The sequence below is a fragment of the Drosophila grimshawi genome, unplaced genomic scaffold (assembly GCF_018153295.1).
Source record: "Drosophila grimshawi isolate 15287-2541.00 unplaced genomic scaffold, ASM1815329v1 contig_848, whole genome shotgun sequence".
NCBI lineage: Eukaryota > Metazoa > Arthropoda > Insecta > Diptera > Drosophilidae > Drosophila > Drosophila grimshawi.
Window position 1 is genome coordinate 18,344,296 of NW_025063692.1, and position 18,192 is coordinate 18,362,487.

General features: G+C 43.9%; 5 protein-coding genes across 8 annotated transcripts; 3 read left to right on the top strand and 2 right to left on the bottom strand.

The window, feature by feature from the left end:
- Positions 1 to 232: 232 nt before the first annotated feature.
- Positions 233 to 1,643, top strand: LOC6564648 (mitochondrial tRNA-specific 2-thiouridylase 1). The gene is made up of 2 exons (XM_001991541.2): positions 233 to 973; positions 1,026 to 1,643. The coding sequence occupies exons 1-2, from the start codon at positions 311 to 313 to the stop codon at positions 1,506 to 1,508; spliced, it is 1,146 nt and encodes a 381-aa protein (XP_001991577.1). The 5' UTR covers positions 233 to 310; the 3' UTR covers positions 1,509 to 1,643.
- Positions 1,644 to 1,994: 351 nt separating this feature from the next.
- Positions 1,995 to 4,700, bottom strand: LOC6564647 (cell division control protein 45 homolog). The gene is made up of 2 exons (XM_001991540.3): positions 3,489 to 4,700; positions 1,995 to 3,400 (listed from the first exon to the last, which is right to left on the bottom strand). The coding sequence occupies exons 1-2, from the start codon at positions 4,412 to 4,414 to the stop codon at positions 2,584 to 2,586; spliced, it is 1,743 nt and encodes a 580-aa protein (XP_001991576.1). The 5' UTR covers positions 4,415 to 4,700; the 3' UTR covers positions 1,995 to 2,583.
- A 341-nt stretch (positions 4,701 to 5,041) lies between these two features.
- On the top strand, positions 5,042 to 7,351 carry LOC6564677 (gamma-butyrobetaine dioxygenase). Of its 3 annotated transcripts, none has more exons than XR_004365248.2 (3): positions 5,042 to 5,220; positions 5,281 to 5,865; positions 5,962 to 6,049. XR_004365248.2 is itself a non-coding variant. In XM_032738003.2 (3 exons), exons 2-3 carry the CDS (start codon positions 5,973 to 5,975, stop codon positions 7,281 to 7,283), a joined length of 1,245 nt encoding a protein of 414 aa, XP_032593894.1. In that variant the 5' UTR covers positions 5,733 to 5,865; positions 5,962 to 5,972; the 3' UTR covers positions 7,284 to 7,351. The 3 variants fall into 3 exon arrangements, 2 of the variants coding, with proteins under 2 accessions (XP_032593894.1, XP_001991574.2); XM_032738003.2 differs by lacking the exon at positions 5,042 to 5,220 and adding an exon at positions 6,650 to 7,351 and having other exon boundaries at positions 5,733 to 5,865; positions 5,962 to 6,583; XM_001991538.3 differs by lacking the exon at positions 5,042 to 5,220 and adding an exon at positions 6,650 to 7,351 and having other exon boundaries at positions 5,733 to 6,583.
- Positions 7,352 to 7,904: 553 nt separating this feature from the next.
- Positions 7,905 to 14,383, top strand: LOC6564676 (protein suppressor of white apricot). 2 transcript variants are annotated; one of them, XM_032738492.1, is made up of 7 exons: positions 7,905 to 8,397; positions 9,600 to 9,772; positions 10,517 to 10,728; positions 10,817 to 11,954; positions 12,017 to 12,301; positions 12,409 to 12,537; positions 13,362 to 14,383. In XM_032738492.1, exons 1-7 carry the CDS (start codon positions 8,066 to 8,068, stop codon positions 14,240 to 14,242), a joined length of 3,150 nt encoding a protein of 1,049 aa, XP_032594383.1. In that variant the 5' UTR covers positions 7,905 to 8,065; the 3' UTR covers positions 14,243 to 14,383. The 2 variants fall into 2 exon arrangements, with proteins under 2 accessions (XP_032594383.1, XP_032594384.1); XM_032738493.2 differs by lacking the exons at positions 7,905 to 8,397; positions 9,600 to 9,772 and adding an exon at positions 9,785 to 10,157.
- A 328-nt stretch (positions 14,384 to 14,711) lies between these two features.
- On the bottom strand, positions 14,712 to 16,016 carry LOC6564675 (inositol oxygenase). Its single transcript, XM_001991536.3, has 4 exons — positions 15,883 to 16,016; positions 15,624 to 15,798; positions 14,986 to 15,562; positions 14,712 to 14,919 (listed from the first exon to the last, which is right to left on the bottom strand). Exons 1-4 carry the CDS (start codon positions 15,898 to 15,900, stop codon positions 14,811 to 14,813), a joined length of 879 nt encoding a protein of 292 aa, XP_001991572.1. The 5' UTR covers positions 15,901 to 16,016; the 3' UTR covers positions 14,712 to 14,810.
- Positions 16,017 to 18,192: the final 2,176 nt, after the last annotated feature.

Consider the following 18,192-nt stretch of genomic DNA (forward strand, 5'->3'; position numbering starts at 1 on the left):
AAGGCAAAATACACACATAAGAAAAAAATATTCTGGTAAGTCACCAGAAGAACTGTTCAAATTTCAAACTGCAATCTCACTGCATGTTGTTTACAGTTAATTTATTTTTATTAGTAATAAATCTCCCAGATTTTTCCAAAGTCAATCAAATTGAGAATACCTCACAAAATACCATTCATGCAAATTCAAATGAACTTTACTCCGAAAAATACTAACACAACAAAGAATGGTCACACTTGGCACACTAGAGAAGTCGAATATTAAAATACGTTTTTGACTTGTGCTTCAAGCAAATGTTGGACAGTTTATCATGATACGACGAGTTGTGGTGGGCATGTCCGGCGGCGTAGATAGCGCTGTCAGCGCCCATCTGCTTAAGGAGCGTGGTTTGAATGTACTCGGCGTCTTCATGCGCAACTGGGATGAGCACGACGAGATCGGCCGTTGCACTGGCGAACAGGACCTTAAGGATGCAGAATGGGCATGTCGGCAGCTGCAAATTGAGCTGCGTCAGGTGAATTATGTGAAGCAATACTGGACCGCGGTGTTCAGTCAGTTCTTGGATGACTATCAGCAGGGCCTGACACCGAATCCGGATATATTGTGCAACAAGCATATCAAGTTCGATTTGTTCCATCGGCATGCGCTGGATACGCTGCAATATGATGCCGTTGCCACTGGCCACTATGCCCGCAACAGTCTGGGCGACTATCTGGAACATCGATCGACAGACCAGCAGAAGGCAGATGTGCGCCTGCTTATACCAGCCGACACGTTTAAGGATCAAACCTTCTTCCTGGCGGGCATACCACAAACAGCGCTGCAGTTCACAATGTTCCCGCTGGGTGGATTGCTGAAGACGGAGGTAAAGCAACTGGCTCGCCGCATTGGACTGCAGCGGCTGGCCGTGAAGCGCGAAAGCACCGGCATCTGTTTTGTGGGCAAGCGTGATTTCAAGGCCTTCATACGGGAGGTAAGCGAAGACGCTAACAGAAATTTCTGATAAGTTTCATTGTCATTGATAGTATATTAGCTGCAAGCCGGGACATTTTGTGGACGTCGACAGCGGCGAAGTGGTGGGCAACCACGAGGGCATTCATCAGTGGACGGTGGGACAACGCTGCCGGCTTAGCTCATATTTGCAGCCGTACTTTGTGGCACGCAAGGATGCTGCCAGCAACACCATCTTTGTGGCAGCTGGGCACGACCATCCCGCACTGCACAGCATCCGCATCCGCATCGGTGATTTCAACTGGCTGTGCAACCGGGCACGCCAGCAATTAGCCACAAGTGGCAGCCTTCGGTGTCGTTTCCGCTTCCAGCACACAAAGCCAGTCGTCGAGTGTTGGCTGCGTCCCTTCGAAGTGCTCCTGGATGCACCACTACGAGCCATCACACCGGGACAATATGCGGTATTCTATGACGATGTGGCGTGCCTGGGTTCTGCGCGCATTTTGTGCGCAGAGCCACTACAACAAATGGAACAGCAAGCTGCCTTGGAAAGTTAGCTCCAAAAGGGCTTTAATTGTTGTTGTTTGTTTTTCTTTTAGATTTGGTAGATTGAGCAACCCATTAAGACTTATAAGCTGTGAATCTGTACATAAATATTTGTATACTTATATTCAATATTTATATGTTTTGAATTATGATGTTTTATTACAATGATGATCCATATCTTCAATAGAGGCAGTGCCGACTATTGGTCGAACAAAACTCCATGTTTTTGATGAGATACTAACTGATCTAATCTAACTGATCTGAGTTGCAACTTTCAAAATGTTGCAGAATGGATTATTACTATTATAAAATAATAGAGATATTTTTCTACTCGGATAAGATGTTGACAAGATCAATAGATTATTATATTATTGAAATTGAATCGATTATACATTTTGATGTATACTAAATTATGATAGATCTTCTTTTGTGTAGCTTCGCATCCCAAATCCCCAATAACTTAAAAAATCATTCAATTCTTATGACAGTAACATGAAATAAAATAATGTATTTAGAATCTGTATTATACAATTTCCAATCGAATGCTTCAAACTATCTTAGTTTCTATATTTCCTTAAGCGTTAAACAATCGCATGTCTTAAATTATATCTGCATAATTTGTATCATTTCCTATTAGTAGTCCAAAAAAAATTAAGGCTATTATATTAACAAGAATTGTCGCTTATAAATAAGATTATGTTAAATTAGATCGGCTCGATAAGCAAAAGTTTGATCCGTTTTAAAATGAAATAAAAAATCATTCAATTCTAATGACAAGCACATGAAATAAAATAATGTATTTAGAATCTGTATTATACAATTTCCAATCGAATGCTTCAAACTATCTTAGTTTCTATATTTCCTTAAGCGTTAAACAATCGCATAGCTTAAATTATATCTGCATAATTTGTATCATTTCCTATTAGTAGTCCAAAAAATAATAAGGCTTTTATATTAAAAAGAATTGTCGCTTATAAGTAAGATTATGTTAAATTAGATCGGCTCGATAAGCAAAAGTTTGATTGGATTATTAGTAGATAATTGACTTAAATACTAAACTAAAAGCGAGTATAGCGAGTATTGAACTTAGGTCAAGAGCACGGTCAACGCATCTAGAAATCGGGTCAAGTCGCTTTGGCGCAGTTGAACGATGGACGGCTCAAAGAAGTCCTGCAGCAGGCTGGCCTTGCTCTTCTGTGCAGCCTGATCGAACGCCTTGCCAAAGAAGTTCTTCGGCGAGTCCTCGCGCACAGGCGCAATGCCAACCAGCAGACACATGCCCTGCGTCGCATCCAGCGGACATGTGGCGATCAGGGGTAAATCAATTGCGTGACGCGCCCTCGTCGTTGCCACATGGCCATGCAGCACGAACTTGGCCAGCAGGGCCAACGCATATGGATACGAGAAGAACGCGTGCTCCTCCTGCAGTATATAGTAGAAAAAGGAGCCGGTCGAATGCACCTGATGCGCCTCCAGGCAGCTCTGCACCTGCCGAAAGATGGCCGCATGCAATAGCTTAGCATTATCGATGCCTGCAATGAGCAGCTGCTTGTGCTGGCGCGTCAACGCATCCGATGCCTCCATGTAGCAATCCTCTGGTGTGTTTCGCTTCTTCACCGACTGCAGTATCGCCAGCAGCGCATAGACATAGTCGGCGGCAGCGTAACGACTGCGATAGCCATAGCTGAGCGTAAAGGTGCCATAGACAATGTCCGGTATACTATATTTGTCGGCAAGCTTCTCCACCATGGAGTAGAATTCCTTGCGCAAGATTAGATCCATTGCGCCGTACGATTGTCGGGCGTGCACCAGCGGCAGCCCCATCTCAACGAGCAACTCGTGCAGACGCTTCTCGCCCCGCAACGTCCATAGCTTCATCTTACAGGCGGCATAGCGGGAGTACCTATAAAAAAAAAAAATAAAACGAGGAAAATGCGTTGTCAAGTTAAAGTTCGCAATCAGATCTGATCAGCAATGATTACAATGCTTACCGCATGGACTCTGTGACGGTCCAGTGTCTATAGAGGACCAAGTGCAGATCGTTCTCAAAGCATATCTTCGAAGCACTCATCGTGTGTTGATCGTTTGTCTTGTTGGTCAGACGCGACACGTGCGACTGTATGTGCTCCAGTTCGAGGGTGTAGGCACCGCTCTCGATCTTGCCGAGCAGCAGTTGCTCGCTGATGCCTACAATGGCCCACCACAGCAGATCCATGTTGTCCTTGGACAGCTTCCAGGCCAGCTCAAAGATTTGCAACGCCGTCGACCGGCCATAATAGCTAAATTGTGTATAGTCGAACATGATGCGATCTCGGTCCGATTCCCATTGTCGTCTTGCCCGCTGACGCATAACGCGTTGCTCATGCCGCTCCATACGGCTCAGCTTGGGTGCTCGCTGCTTTTCCGCATTGCCGCCATCATTATCAGAATCGCCGGCGCCGCTGTCTGCATCTATGTCATCCTCAGCGCCATCGTCGTCATCGTTATCATTGTCTTCGTCCCCATCGGAATCATAGAATATCGTCTCAAATGCTGGTATATTCTCCTCCAGGGCTGGATCACCCAAAATGCACACCTGCCGGTCGCTGTAAATGTTACACACGTCCAGCGGACGATGCGAATCGCATATAAAGAATGTGACATCCTCCGCCGGCTTCAGCAACTCCACAATGTCCACACAGGCGCCGCAGTTGATCAGCAGCACGTACTTCACATCGCCCTGATGCTCGGAATAGGCCCGACACAGACCCGTTATACCCATTATGGGCACCACGGTGTACAGCATGTGATCGTACTTGAAGAGCGATTGCAGTATTTTGCTGGCGCAAATCGCGTCGACGTCATAGTTGACAACGATCAGAATGCGTTTGCCAATCAGCTGCCCGTAAAAATCATTCTTCAGATCCTCTATGAACATTTTCTACGCGCTAAATTCCACAAATCAATACAAAGACACAGAAAAAAAAAAACAATCTCGGAATACAAATATAAAAAAACAATTGCTTGCTCGAATTGCACTTGACGGACGGCACTTGTGCGCCGCCTTCACTTGGTAATGGATAGTCTTGCTATTGCCGCACTCAATAAGCCATCTTTTAGTGCGTTGCATTTGTTGTTAGATTTGATCTTATTTGCAGTTTCCAGCTTAGAGCCCGCAGTCTCTGCATGCGCCACAGCTGCGCGATCGAATTTAGGCGGGAAATCCGACAGCTGTTAGGCGTGGACGTGCTTCGCTGTGAATGGCACAAGCATCAGTGCTTGCGGTATGAACTTTGGCAAAGAATGAGCCAAATGCAAAATGAACGAATACAAATAAATATTGCTTATGGTAGCCATATGCGATTATAGATTACTAAATTACGATTTTCTCATATAAATGTCGATGTTAGCTGGCTGGCAAAATGATGGGCTCGTCTAATTTCTAATTTCAAATGCATTAATCGATTACTGCGCTACAATCACAGCAGCGATTAATAATCGCTAGATCGTGTTCAAATTCGATATTAAAATATCAGTGCAAAAGTCTGAGAAACAAACTGATTTAGCTATGGCCAACAATAACAATAAGAGCAAGCAGAAGCTGCTGACGCAGCGTCATGTCATGTCCAGAATGAACTTCCTCTACCAGGCCGGCAATCTGATGGCTCACAGCAAGCAAAACACTCTGGCCGCCTATTATTGCAAACTTGGCCGCAACGTGGGCACCAAATCCCTGATGCACATGTGAGCTCCACTAATATGCATATGTATTGGAAAAGTGTTACTCACTTCTTGCCTTCTTAGGTCGCCAGCAGTAAAGCGCACGCTTTGCAAATGCTGTGCAATACCCCTGCTGCCAGGCATCAATACGACGCTAAAGCTGGAGGAGAAACAGCAGCAGCAGCAACAATCGGAAAAGCAAAAACACAATCATAATTTGGCTGCGACGAACTCGAGCAAACGACGCCGTCGCCATCGCCAACGCAAACGCTGCAGTGCTGAGGCTAAGGCGGATGCAGCTGCAGCTGCTCCTGCTCCTGCTCCGAGCGGATTGGCAACGAGTGGTGTACTCGACGAGCATGCCCGAATGCAGCTGGAGTGTGTGTTGTGTGGGGCGCATCGTCGTTTTGTTATCGACGCACAAAACGAATGCTGGCCGGAGCGATCGGCGGCAATTATTCAAGTAGTAACTCTGGACAGACCAACGCAGACGCTGATGTCAACAAACGTGGAGAACGATTAAAAGGAGGAGAAGGAGAGGAAGGAGGAGAAGGAGAAGAAGGAGGAGGGGAACTGAGATGAGAGCACTTATAAGCGGCGCTGGCTTATCGTAGGGCACGTGCAATTTCACTTGTGTTGATAAGCCGGGTTCGTCGGACGGCTATCAACGTAAGTATTATCAGGCATCGGCTGTTGTTGTCGGCCGTACACTATTAACTCATTATTATTTCGGTGGCACATCTTAATTTTTGATCGCATGTTCAGTATTTGTCCACATGTTGAGTTGTAGACACATGATTGGCCAGCTGCTCGCCCGGCAAATCCAGCGATACGCCAGCAGCAGCAGCAGCCGGCGTATTACGGCTAGACTGCAGGAGCAACGATATGTGGAAGTGACACGGCCTGATGGACAACAACACAAGTATCCGAGCATTTGGCTGCGCGACAATTGTCAGTGTTCGGAGTGCTTCCATGCGGCAACGCGGGCACGCAAGAGCCACTGGGAGCGGGGCCCGTTGCATGTTCGTGCGGAGCGCGTCCGGTTTGACGAGAAACGGCAACAGCTGATCGTTAACTGGGAGGATGCGCACAACTCTAGCTACGATTTGGACTGGCTGCAGCAGCGTGACTTTAGTGTCGAGGCCCGGCAACGGTATCTGAACGAGGTCTACAAGCCGCCCGCTCAGCTCTGGGGCAAGTCTCAATTTGGCGACGTTACTCACCATTTTGAGTACCACGATGTGCTCAAGCAGGATGCAGTATTGCTCGATTGGCTCCAGGCACTAGCCGTGCAGGGATTTGCCCTGCTTCATGGCGCACCACACGATGAACAAGTTGTGCGTCATTTGGCCGAACGCATTGGCTACATCAAGCGCACCACCTACGGGTAAATTTTTTATTATTTTCCATTTTATTTGTAAGCTTAACTCTTCGTCTGCGTCTTTCTTATCAGGGATGTGTTCGACGTCAAGTCAAAGCCGAATGCCGGCAACTATGCGTATCTGATGACGCCGCTGCCGCTGCACACGGACATGCCGTACTATGAGTACAAGGCGGGCATAAATATATTGCACACGTTAGCCCAGTCGGAATCGCCGGGCGGGGCCAATTTGATGACCGATGGCTTTTACGTGGCTAACACGATGCGTCGCGATTATCCGGATTATTACGAGCTGCTGAGGAGCGTGCCCGTTAACTGGTTTGACATTGGACATGATGGCGATGCTGGCAAACCATTTCACAGCCTGTGGCGCGCGCCCGTCATCAGCCTGGATGCGGATGGACAGTTTGCCCGCATCAATCAGAATACGACAAAGCGCGACAGTCGATTCACGGTGCCGCTGGAACAGGCGCTCGCTTGGTATGAGGCCTACGATAAGTTTCTTCAGGTGGCCCAGGCCGAGGCCGTTGAGTTCAAGACGCGTCCGGGTGACGTTTTTGTGTTCAATAATCTTCGCATGCTGCACGGACGCACCGCGTACGAGGATTCGCCGCAAAACAAGCGACATCTTGTTGGCGCCTACGTCGATTGGGATATAATCTACTCCAAGCTACGCACCCTCAAGTTTCCAGATGCAAAGGACTAATTGTTAATCATTAAAATGTACCCATAAATATTGTATTCTCATACAATGCAATGCGTAATGCAAATTAATACAAGAGAGAACGTTGCAGTTGGGCGTAACCGACTGCGCCTTGGGGCGGCGGCGGTGGGCGTGGCATATGCCGATCTTTTAAGGGCATCGCCAACAACCTACCAATGAAATTTGGCAACTAGCCTTAAAATGGTGGAAGATATGTGGCTTTATCGATTTGCGAATATGGATTCTTATCGATTTCCTAGCCCCTAGTGGACGTAGCACTCCAATTTATAAACTTTGTCCCGGTAACAGATCAGTATATCTTCCAAGTTTCAAGTCCCTGTCCTAAGGGTGTCGAAAAAAGTTTCGTTCATTCAGACAGACAGACAAACAGCATGGCGGACATTGCACAAAACGAATATACAATCATTTTTATATATAATTATAATGGTTTGCTTAGTTTTCAAAGTAGGGCGGCAAAAATTGCCTCGATGTAATCATAAATTCTCTTATTCCAATCGATATATATGGCTGGAGTGTGTACCATCGATATGTGAGGCTTTGGCCAACATCGATACAACGATATATTTTAGCCGATAGCACCATCTCTAGTTTGGCCTGTTTGGCACATGCATATCAACATCAACAAGAAAAACGCATTTGCAAATGCAAACTGCTCTTGCAACATAGATAAAAGTGCTCGATTCCAAGAAAAAATAAGTGCAACTGAGTGTGTGTGCAAGTGTGTGTGCGTGTGTGTGTGTCGGGGTGTCGGTGTGTGTGTGTAAATGATGCCGTATAATGTGCGTGCCTGCGGAAGCAATGCCATGGTGCGTGAATATGCTGGAGGCAGTATCAATGGCATTTTGCGGAAAACAGGAACCGCTGCAGCCTCATCTTGTGGCATTGGCGCCAACGGCCATTTGACATATGGTGCAACACACGCAACAGGACCGGCAGCGGGGTCAGCGGGGTCGTCGGACGCACGCCATCCGGCTCTTGATCTGCTCGTCTTTGGCTATGCGTGCAAGATATTCCGGGACGATGAGAAGGCGCGAGAACTGGATCAGGGGAAACAGCTGATACCCTGGATGGGCGATGTAAATCTCAAAATAGACAGGTTAATAATTGCTGCCTGGCTGCCACAAGCCCCTAAACTTAATTTAACTATAATAATAACAATACGCCTATATAGTACATATCTATAAAGTACAAATTACACCCATATATCTATATATATATATATGTATATGAATATGTACGTAATTCCTTGGATCCCATTTGTTTATGTACATGATGAACAACACTCCCCTACCCCCTCACCAAAATCTTTTTGCTAGAGCACAACAATATACGTACAGATATATGTTTGTATGCTGTGTACATCATACGTACATATGTATGTATGTATAGAATTACATACATACATAGATCTACAGGAACGAATCGAATCGACTCGAAAACCACTTCTAAGCCAAGCCGTTGTCATCGAACATATTCATCTACAAAAACTACATAAAATTGACACGTACTGAACGCCACGACCTATGACCTAATTTGTTTGGTTGGAAATGAAGTTGTTAGTTACCGTTTGACGAACCAGAGTGCAAATGTGCCTTAAAGTTTGCCAACTATTGCATAAAATGGTCGAAATGTCAAATATGATTCAATGTCAAAGAGTTAATAAGAAAAACCAAAAATGGGACTGATCACAGATCAAATTGATCATTGCGGACTGAGCTTGGAGACTCTGCAACTGTAACTGTAACTGGTCACGTTTTCTCATTGTAATAACAGCTCTTTTCAGTGCTTCGCAAACTGTATTATTGAAAAAAAAAAAATATATTTGATAATTGAAAACTGTAATTGTAAAACAATTAACTTTTTTTTAGCATCCGGAGCGGTATGTATGAATGTTTAAGACATAATAATTTATATATAAATCCAATTATATATAAATATCCATAGACACTTAATTTAACCAAGCATATATACAATTTAAACTACAACAATTTATTCAACTACTGTGTGAAGTAATTTTTTCGTTTTCAATCAACGATTATTTTTATTTCATTTATTTTGTGTGTGTTTGTGTTTGTGTGCGTGTGTGTGTGTGTTGGAGTGTGAGTGCGTGCGTGGGTGTGTGTGTGTGGGTGTGCGTGTGTGTGAGTATGAGTATGTGTGAGTGTGACCACCACCACCACCACCACCCCCTAAATATTGATTCAATGTCACTAATAACGTTTTCTTTCCCGTTTATATTTCTCTGATTCTTTTCTTTATAAACACAACCGAAACACACACACACACACACATGCATAGATATGACGTGCGTGGAGCGTTGTGCGAACTATCGGCCTATGAGGCGCCACCGGGCGGCTACGGCAATCGCTTAGAATATCTGAGCGCCGAGGAGCAGCGTGCGGAACAACTGTGCGAGGAGGAGCGCTATCTGTTCCTCTACAACAACGAAGAAGAGCTACGGATGCAGCAAGGTAAGTGACGTTGCCGGCATGCCGTATGCACTGTCTCCTCAATGCGAATTGTTTGTACAACTACTATTTAAATTTTAAGTGCCAATGAATGAAATCAAGTGCGTTTATGCATAACGCTATTCAAGCTCAAATCGAATATACCAAAAGAATCAATTCAATTCAATCAAAAATCAAGTAATACTGCAAAAGCCGAACATAAATCAAGTCCAAAGTTAACATGAGCAAGCTCAGAAATATAGAAATCAAGTCGAACCACCCCATGTAGCACCAAACCAATCAAAACCAATCCAAAGCAACCCAGCAACAACAACAGCAAACGCAAAAGCAACACGATCAACAGAATCAACGTAAGTTTCATCATACTGCTTTTGGCGCCGTGGTTCAGGTAAATAGAAACCACTTCAAATTTAACAAGCTAAACACTTTCTTACAGATGCCGCTGTCCAACTTGGGTATAGCGAGTCCAGCTCAGTCTCTCAGCTCGACCATTAAACTCAGAAAAAAAAAAACCGAAAGAAACAAAGAAATCCTTAAATTAAATCCAATCCAAAAGTCAAAAAGCTTATTCTATGAATATTTCTGTAATTCATTTCTCACGTCTGGCTAAATATTAATGTTTTTTGCTTTGTACTAAAGTCTCGCGTTTGTGTTGTGTTTTCTTATTTTTGCCAACACTCCATACTCGCACACTCACACTGACATTCGCACACATACACACACACACACACACACACACATGTACAGAGGAGGATCTGAAGCGTCTGCAGCAAGAAACATCGGGCGGCAACTATAGTCAGATGGAGTTTCAATACGATGGACAGACGACGTCCAGCGCATCGTCGGCAGATACTGCAACGACAACATTGCCAAATCCATCAACGCCGCCCGAGGAAAGCGAGCTTCCTTACACGCTGCCAAACAATCTCCTGGTGGCGCCCGCTCCAGACATACAGCTGGTAAGCAGCTAGCTCGAAAAGTGGAATCATCCATAATTTGTATCTTTATGTTTGAAAATGCTAATCGACGCTTGCCTTAAATTTATAGCCGGACACAATGAAACAGCATGCGATCATTGAGAAGACAGCACGCTTCATTGCCACCCAGGGCGCCCAAATGGAGATATTGATCAAGGCGAAGCAGGCAAACAATGCACAGTTTGACTTTCTGTCGCAGGGTGGACAGTTACAGCCGTACTATCGTCATCTACTAGGTGCCATCAAGCAGGGCAAGTATGCGCCTGTTCTCGCATCAACGGATGCGACGGCACACATGGACAATGCGATTGCGCTAAGCGAGAGCAGCAGCTCGCTGTCTGTCAGTCCGAAGCGTAGCCAACAGATCATAACGGTGCCCACCATCAAATACAAGCCGTCAGCCAATTGCGCCTACACGCAGCTCATCAGCAAGATCAAGGGTGTTCCGCTGCAGGCGGTATTGGACGACGAGGTGGCTTCGCAGCATTCTGGCGGCACCGCTTCCCCCACTCTTAGTTGCAAGTCCGAAGGTCAAAGCAGTACTTCTGCTTCTGTTGCTGCCGCTGCATCCGCATCCAGTGTGGAATTTACACCCGTTCTGTTGCAATACAATGGCAGCACATTTGCCCACGAGACGGAGGAGAACACCAACGATGCACCGCCCAAAGTGGAGCTATTGAAAAACACCAGCGCCCTGGCTCTTGCTCAGAACTATAGCTCCGATAGCGACGAAGAGCACGCAGATGACGACAATGATGATGATGATGATGATAGCAACGGACAGCGGCAACAACAGCACAAGCAATCGACAGAAAGTGCAAGTGTCGCCACAACAAGCATCACTGCAAAGCCTCCAGTGGCACTCGCACCACCGCCATTGCTTACGTTTCCCATGCCCGAGGAGAGTTTGCGTCACATCATTGACAAGACGGCCACCTATGTGATCAAGAACGGCCGCCAGTTTGAGGAGACGCTGCGCACCAAGAGCGTGGAACGTTTCAATTTTCTGCTGCCGGAGAACAAGTTCTATGCATATTATATGTATAAAATAACCGGTGATGTGGACGCCGCATCGAAGGAGGAGAAGACGCGCAAAGCGGCTGCAGTTGCCGCCGCCCTCATAAGCAAAAAGGGTCTCGGTGGCTCTGGTGTTGCCTCGTCTAACTCGACGACGGCGGCTGCTGTTGCTACCAGTTCTAGCGAGAAAGGTGTGTTCATCTACGATATATTGCTAGAAAATCAACTAATCTCATTACCGTATCACTTTCAGTGCCCGTTTGCTTCTCTATTCGCCCGCGTGATGAGAACGCCGCATCGTTGCAGTCGACAATGGCGCATGAGGCGGCCAGCGCTAAGGATGACGAGGCCAAGGTCAAAACTAATGCAGATCCAGTGCGTCCGGGCATGCCGGACAGTGTGCAACGTGCCATTAAGCAGGTGGAGACACAATTGCTGGCAAGAACTGGTGGATCCAAAGCAACAGCTGCCTCTTCCGATGCTGCTGCCACCACAACAACAGCGAACGCAGCGTCCCCCCAAAAGGACCAGCGTCAAGGTGTGTACCACATAGAAAGAGAAAGAGAAACCGAGAGACAGAGAGAGAGTGAGAGAGTGGTTGTATACAAATCTGTACTAAATTGCAACATTTCGTTTAACCCACAGCTGAGGAGCGCGTGAAGGATAAGCTTGCGCAAATAGCACGGGACAAGCTGAACGGCATGATATCGCGTGAGAAGCAGCTGCAGCTGGAACGCAAGCGGAAGGCATTGGCGTTTCTTAATCAAATCAAAGGTAGTCTCCCAGTTTCCCATAAAATCTATTATGCAAATAGCTGCGCTCACAAAAATAGCACAATTTTATTAAAATTTGTATTTTTTAAAACTTAAGTGTTCGATTTAAATCAAAACTTAGATGCCTAAGACAATAGTGCCCCTCTTTCTATTCTCCTTTATAATCATATGTAGTGTACATAAAATCTGACTGTTTTTAACATTTAATAATGAATGTAAACATTCATTTATTTATTTGTATTAAACTCTGGTTGATCTTCTTTTAAAAGACCTATATACATGTATGTAGTATATATTTATAAGAATCAGTCATTGGGCATATTCAACGCAATTCACTATTAATTCAAACATCGAGCATTTTTCTGTATGAATTAATAGTGGGTTGAGTTGTATTTTTGGTTTGGTTTGGTTATGTCGGCTGTCAGCCCGATGGGCACAGCCTATGATTAGGCCAATGCTGTGCTTCTCGCACTCCTGGACGAGGTACCTTGTAGTCTCATCTGGTGGTGGGCCGGCGCTGTCGTAGGCCATTTAGATATGTTCCAAGTTTCAAGTCTATATCTCTAAGGGTGTCGATAAAAGTTGCATTCATACAGACTGACAGACAGCATGACGGCATGAATAAAACTAATATACAACGATATCTTCGGTATCAAAGTATAAAAAGCACTCCTAATTTTGGAAGATGGATGTACAATAATTGTATGCAATTAAGGGCCTCAGACTCACTGTCGAAGATACACAGGAAGTCACATATTTATTTTGTTTTAACATCTCAAATATTAAAGCTTGTACAAATAAACTGAATTTCCAATTGAACACCAGGTGAAGGCACAGCTATTGGGGCAGCTGCCGGGCCAGAGGCGGCGTCAGTGACAGCAACTGTAGCAACTAAAGCGGAATCAGAGGCGATGGCAGCAAATAGCGATGGTGACTCCAACGATTCGGTACGTTCCATACCCATCACTTATTTTGGACCTGATGATGATGATGATGATGACGACGACGATGAAACTACTGAGGTGGGTGTGCAGCAGGCGACAGCAGCACCGTTGCAGACACCTGCTGAGCGCGATGGGGATGATGAGGAGGAAGATAATGGTGATCTGGAGAAATACAATTTACTGAACGATGATAGCACCAATACGTACACCAGCAAGGCGGCAACGCCGACAGCAGTGGGTCCCGTTCTGCTCTCCGACGATGACGATGTGCAGCTGGTGTCCGGCGCAACGCCACCGCCATCTTCAGCTAGACGCCATCGTAAAGGTCGACGTGGTAGTCGGACTCGCAGTCGAAGTAGTAGCAGCAGTTGCTGCACCGTTGTACAAGATGCGACCGTGACCTCGTCAAGCAGCAGTGCCAGCGGCCGTCGCAGTCGCAGCCGGAGTCGCAGCTCACACCGGCAGCGACAGAAGCGACAAAAGGCCAACACGGTATCCAAGCATAGGCGACGCCGACACAGTCCCAGCTCAACACGCAGCTTGCGACAGAAGCAACGTAGTCGGAGTAGGAGTCGGAGTCGGAGTCGCAGCCGGAGTCGGAGTCTTAGCAGCAGCCATACAAGCTCGCGTCGCCATCGGGGACGGGACAAGGAAGAGTCATCCTCGCGGCGTCGCAATCACCAGCGGCACACAAGCAAAAAGAGTCACAAGCGCCACAAGCGTCGTCGACGCAGCAGCGGCGGCGGATCCGTGTCGAAATGAAACCTGCATTGTCTTAAGAAGTTTAAGCATTAAGTTATAATAAAAAATGTACATTTCCTTCTTTTTTTAATGTTGAGCAAATGTTTTAAAAGCGTCCATCGATCGAAAATAATAAAACTATGGCTTAAGATATATGGACAAGTGGTTCAAAAGACTCATTGCTTGGCATTTTGGATACTGAAACGTAGTCTTTAGAAATTAATGGTTTTATTTGCATTCCCGTGCAAAAGATATTGTATGAATGGAATTTAATATTCTTGATCAACAGGACAACTTTTGTCCTTTCTCAAGAAACATGTTAATTACAAGTTTAATTTTGCTTTCTTAATTAATAACAGATTTTTGTGCTACAAAGCACAAATATAAATTCAACCTGTTTTTAATCGAATTACCTAAAAATGTAAAATCAATCTAAAATTATAAAGTTGCAAGGTTTTGTTTTAAAGTTTGATTTAATAGAATTATGAAGTTTCTTTTTTGCTTTCTTAGCGGGAAAGTAGTTATCGGCTATAATTGACAAAATATCTCATTAAAGTTAGTCTAAGGATAGATACAATATGTATTTAGTCTAGAAGTCTATAACTCCAGGCAAATATTTATCGATGAGCGTTTGATAGTAGGGCCACAGGGCCTCAATGTCGGGCACCACAGCACTCTTTGTGTACAGATCGTAGCGACTGTAAGAAGAAGAATTATTTGTTATAGATTTATCTAAAAGTGCAAGTTAAAAATAATCAACTCACTTGAAGATAAGCACCCATTTCTTTGTATCCTCGTCCTGGGGCGCCTCTAGGTGTTTGTAGTCGCCACCATTGTGCCACGGGTAGAACGAATGAAAGCGTATTATATTGCATGCCACATCAGGCAATTTGGTTTTATTGTGCTTGAGCACAGAGTACATGTACTCATCGTGACCCCACGACATGAGTAGATTGTCCACGCCACAGTTTGGCTCATATATACCGTATTCGGTATTGTATTTGGGATTGTCACCATCGGGATTGCCAACAAAGCTGTCATCGCGGTACACAATGCTATCGCCCCAGCGGCAGCCCACGGCAAATGTGTCGCCGACCACGGCCCACTGCGGCTCATTATAGAAGGCCATGATCTTGCCGAGATCGTGGATAAGTGCTGTCAAGTGGAGCCAATCGTGTTGCGGAAATTCATCACGGGCACGTTGAGCTGCCTGGAAGGCGTGTATTATGTTTGGTAGATCCAGATCAGGATCAGACTCGTCCACCAAATCGTTGAGCTTCTCCAGAGCCTCGCGCACTGTCATCTTAATGGTGTTGAACTGCAGCCAGCGAGCCCGACGTCCTGCGTTGGCAAGTATAAGCATCAAACAATGATCCAATGGATCAATCAGATATATCCTTACCCCGGACAAAGTCGACAGTTTGATTCAAGTGCATTTGACGATAGGTGCGACGCACGCGTTCCTTCAGCGGATTATCTGTATCGACGCTATAGTCACGAAACTTTGAAGGATTCTTGTCGGCAAATGTGGGCTCTGGTCGCAACAGCTCCGAAGGATCCAACAAGTGAATTTGGTGCTGTATACCCAAAATATTTGGAATTAATCCGCATATTGAAAATATTTTACATCTTTATTTTGATTTTTATTGTTGTGTTTTTACCTCCTGCAGGATTCTCATTTTAGCTGAATTGAAAAATCGAAATTAATAAATTAAAACTGCTTGCTTCAAGTAACGCACAGACGGCTGAACGAGATGCTATTAAATCGTTGACTTGACGGGCCGAACATTTTTATAGATCGACGAGCATAACGGCAGAACACAATCAAATTCTTGCTATATTATTCTCACATCTAGGGTACATACAGTATTTATTTTTTATATAGAATATTATACATGTATATGATTTATAGCAGTTTTGTTGTTTTTCAAAACACACACACACACACACACACACACACGCGCACTCGCCGTCTCTGCCCAGCGACCTAATCAGTTATCAATGCGAGACCCCGGTCAAGTCACTGCTCATGTAGATGTAGGAAACGCGTCCAATTCGGGCCCACACAACACGGTTCGCCTATATACATATATAAATATAAGCTGGGGCAAGTGTTTGCCAGAGTTTTATCGAAGGGTCTGAGCCACATCCGCATCTCAAGTAAAGTCCGTCTAGTTCAGGCTTATCTATCTTTATATAATATATGTATAAGTGTGTTTATACAATGTATTTATCATCATTTATGTAGACTGCACTTGACCGATAAGGCCATTTACCATGTTTAATGGAGCAAGTCCAAGTCCATTCCCAATGATTGCATCACATGACTGCGCAACGGACCGATTGACACTTAACGGCTTCTTAATGCAGTCATGTAGATAAGCTTTATGAATCATAGATTTTAATGGAAATACCCATATATTAGATATAATCATTTAATTCAATGATCTTTCGTAAACAGCTTTTCATATGGGATGCGATTGTTAATACTCTATAAAATACAATATATAATTTAAATTAATTAAAACGATTTTTTGTTAAATATAAAAAGAACGCTTACGTAGTTAATGTTATTATTTTTATTATTATATATTATTTAGATTTTCTATTTGAGTTTGTATTCTTGAACTACGTCAAAATTAAAAATAGAATAAGCCTCGTGTCTTGATCTTTTGTGTGTACTAAATTAAATTAATAAGAAATTGAACGTATTTAATGATTGAAAAATGGACTTTATTTATTCAGAGAACCATTTGTGTTTTCATTATGACATAAAATGAATTTAATTATAATGTAATTTGCACAGACAGCCTTCTGGCTAATCTACTGAATTTCTCATTTAGACCAGTAGATTTGATTTATCAGCTTTGGGTACTTTTTTTTTTTAAATTAATATGAATTCCTTAGTTATTATCATCCATTATTAGAATTACATTTTTCTCATATATTGTTTGTCATATATCAATTATAATTGATGGCTAGCTGATGTAAGTCAAATATTTCATTTTCAAAAGGGTAGACAAAATAAACAAAAATTGTTCATAAAATTAAGTTGCGTTAAAAAAGAAAACACATTCATGGGTAAATAATTTGTAGCCTTAAGTATATTATAAGTCAAATAATATTATATAATATAGCGAAGGCACTTGCTATTGTGGAAGAACTTGTTATTGTCATTTAAAAACAAAAACTTACTTCCATGGCTTCGATAGCGTTTGGCTTCACCTTGAACGAATCTCCGGCAAGGGCAAATGTCCCAGATTCAAGCCTCCAAGCTGGCAATAATGCCGTCTAATCTGGTCACATCGTCATCAAGCGCAAAAATAATGTGCCATCAAGGGGGGGATTGCCTAGAGAAAAGTTATCAGTCGATGCGACGGACAGCATCTAAAATAGCAAATGCGGCAAGTAGCGCGCATTGAGAATACAATAAGCGATTTTGTTTTGGCATTGCCCACGATGGGGCGTGATGATCGATCATGGGTTGGAATTGTTAGGGGCTCGTTTATTTACGACGCAGTACCCAATGCCATCATAGTCATCAAAAGAGGTCAATTTGTAACGATCGAGTGTTGGACGTCAATAAATCTTATCAATTAGTAGCGTCGCACCTAGCACTTTTGTAACAAAATAAACATAAGCAAAATCAAATCTGTACAATTGGTCTTAGTCACAATTAGCAAATGAATGAAAATTACAGATTATTTAAGGTGTATTATACACATACAAAAGTTACACAATTTCAAATATTGTTGGAGCGTTGCGTTCACGAGTATTTTATATTTGTAGTATAAAGTTCAATAAAAATGTTGCATAATATTTTTATATGATGTTGGAACCAAGAACTATGGAAATGATTACGAGCACAACTAAAAATAGCAAGACCGACTGACTGTATATGAGAATCGCAATATATATATTTTTTTGTTATTCAAACTGCACTTGCCACATGAACAAGGCGTCAAATGGAA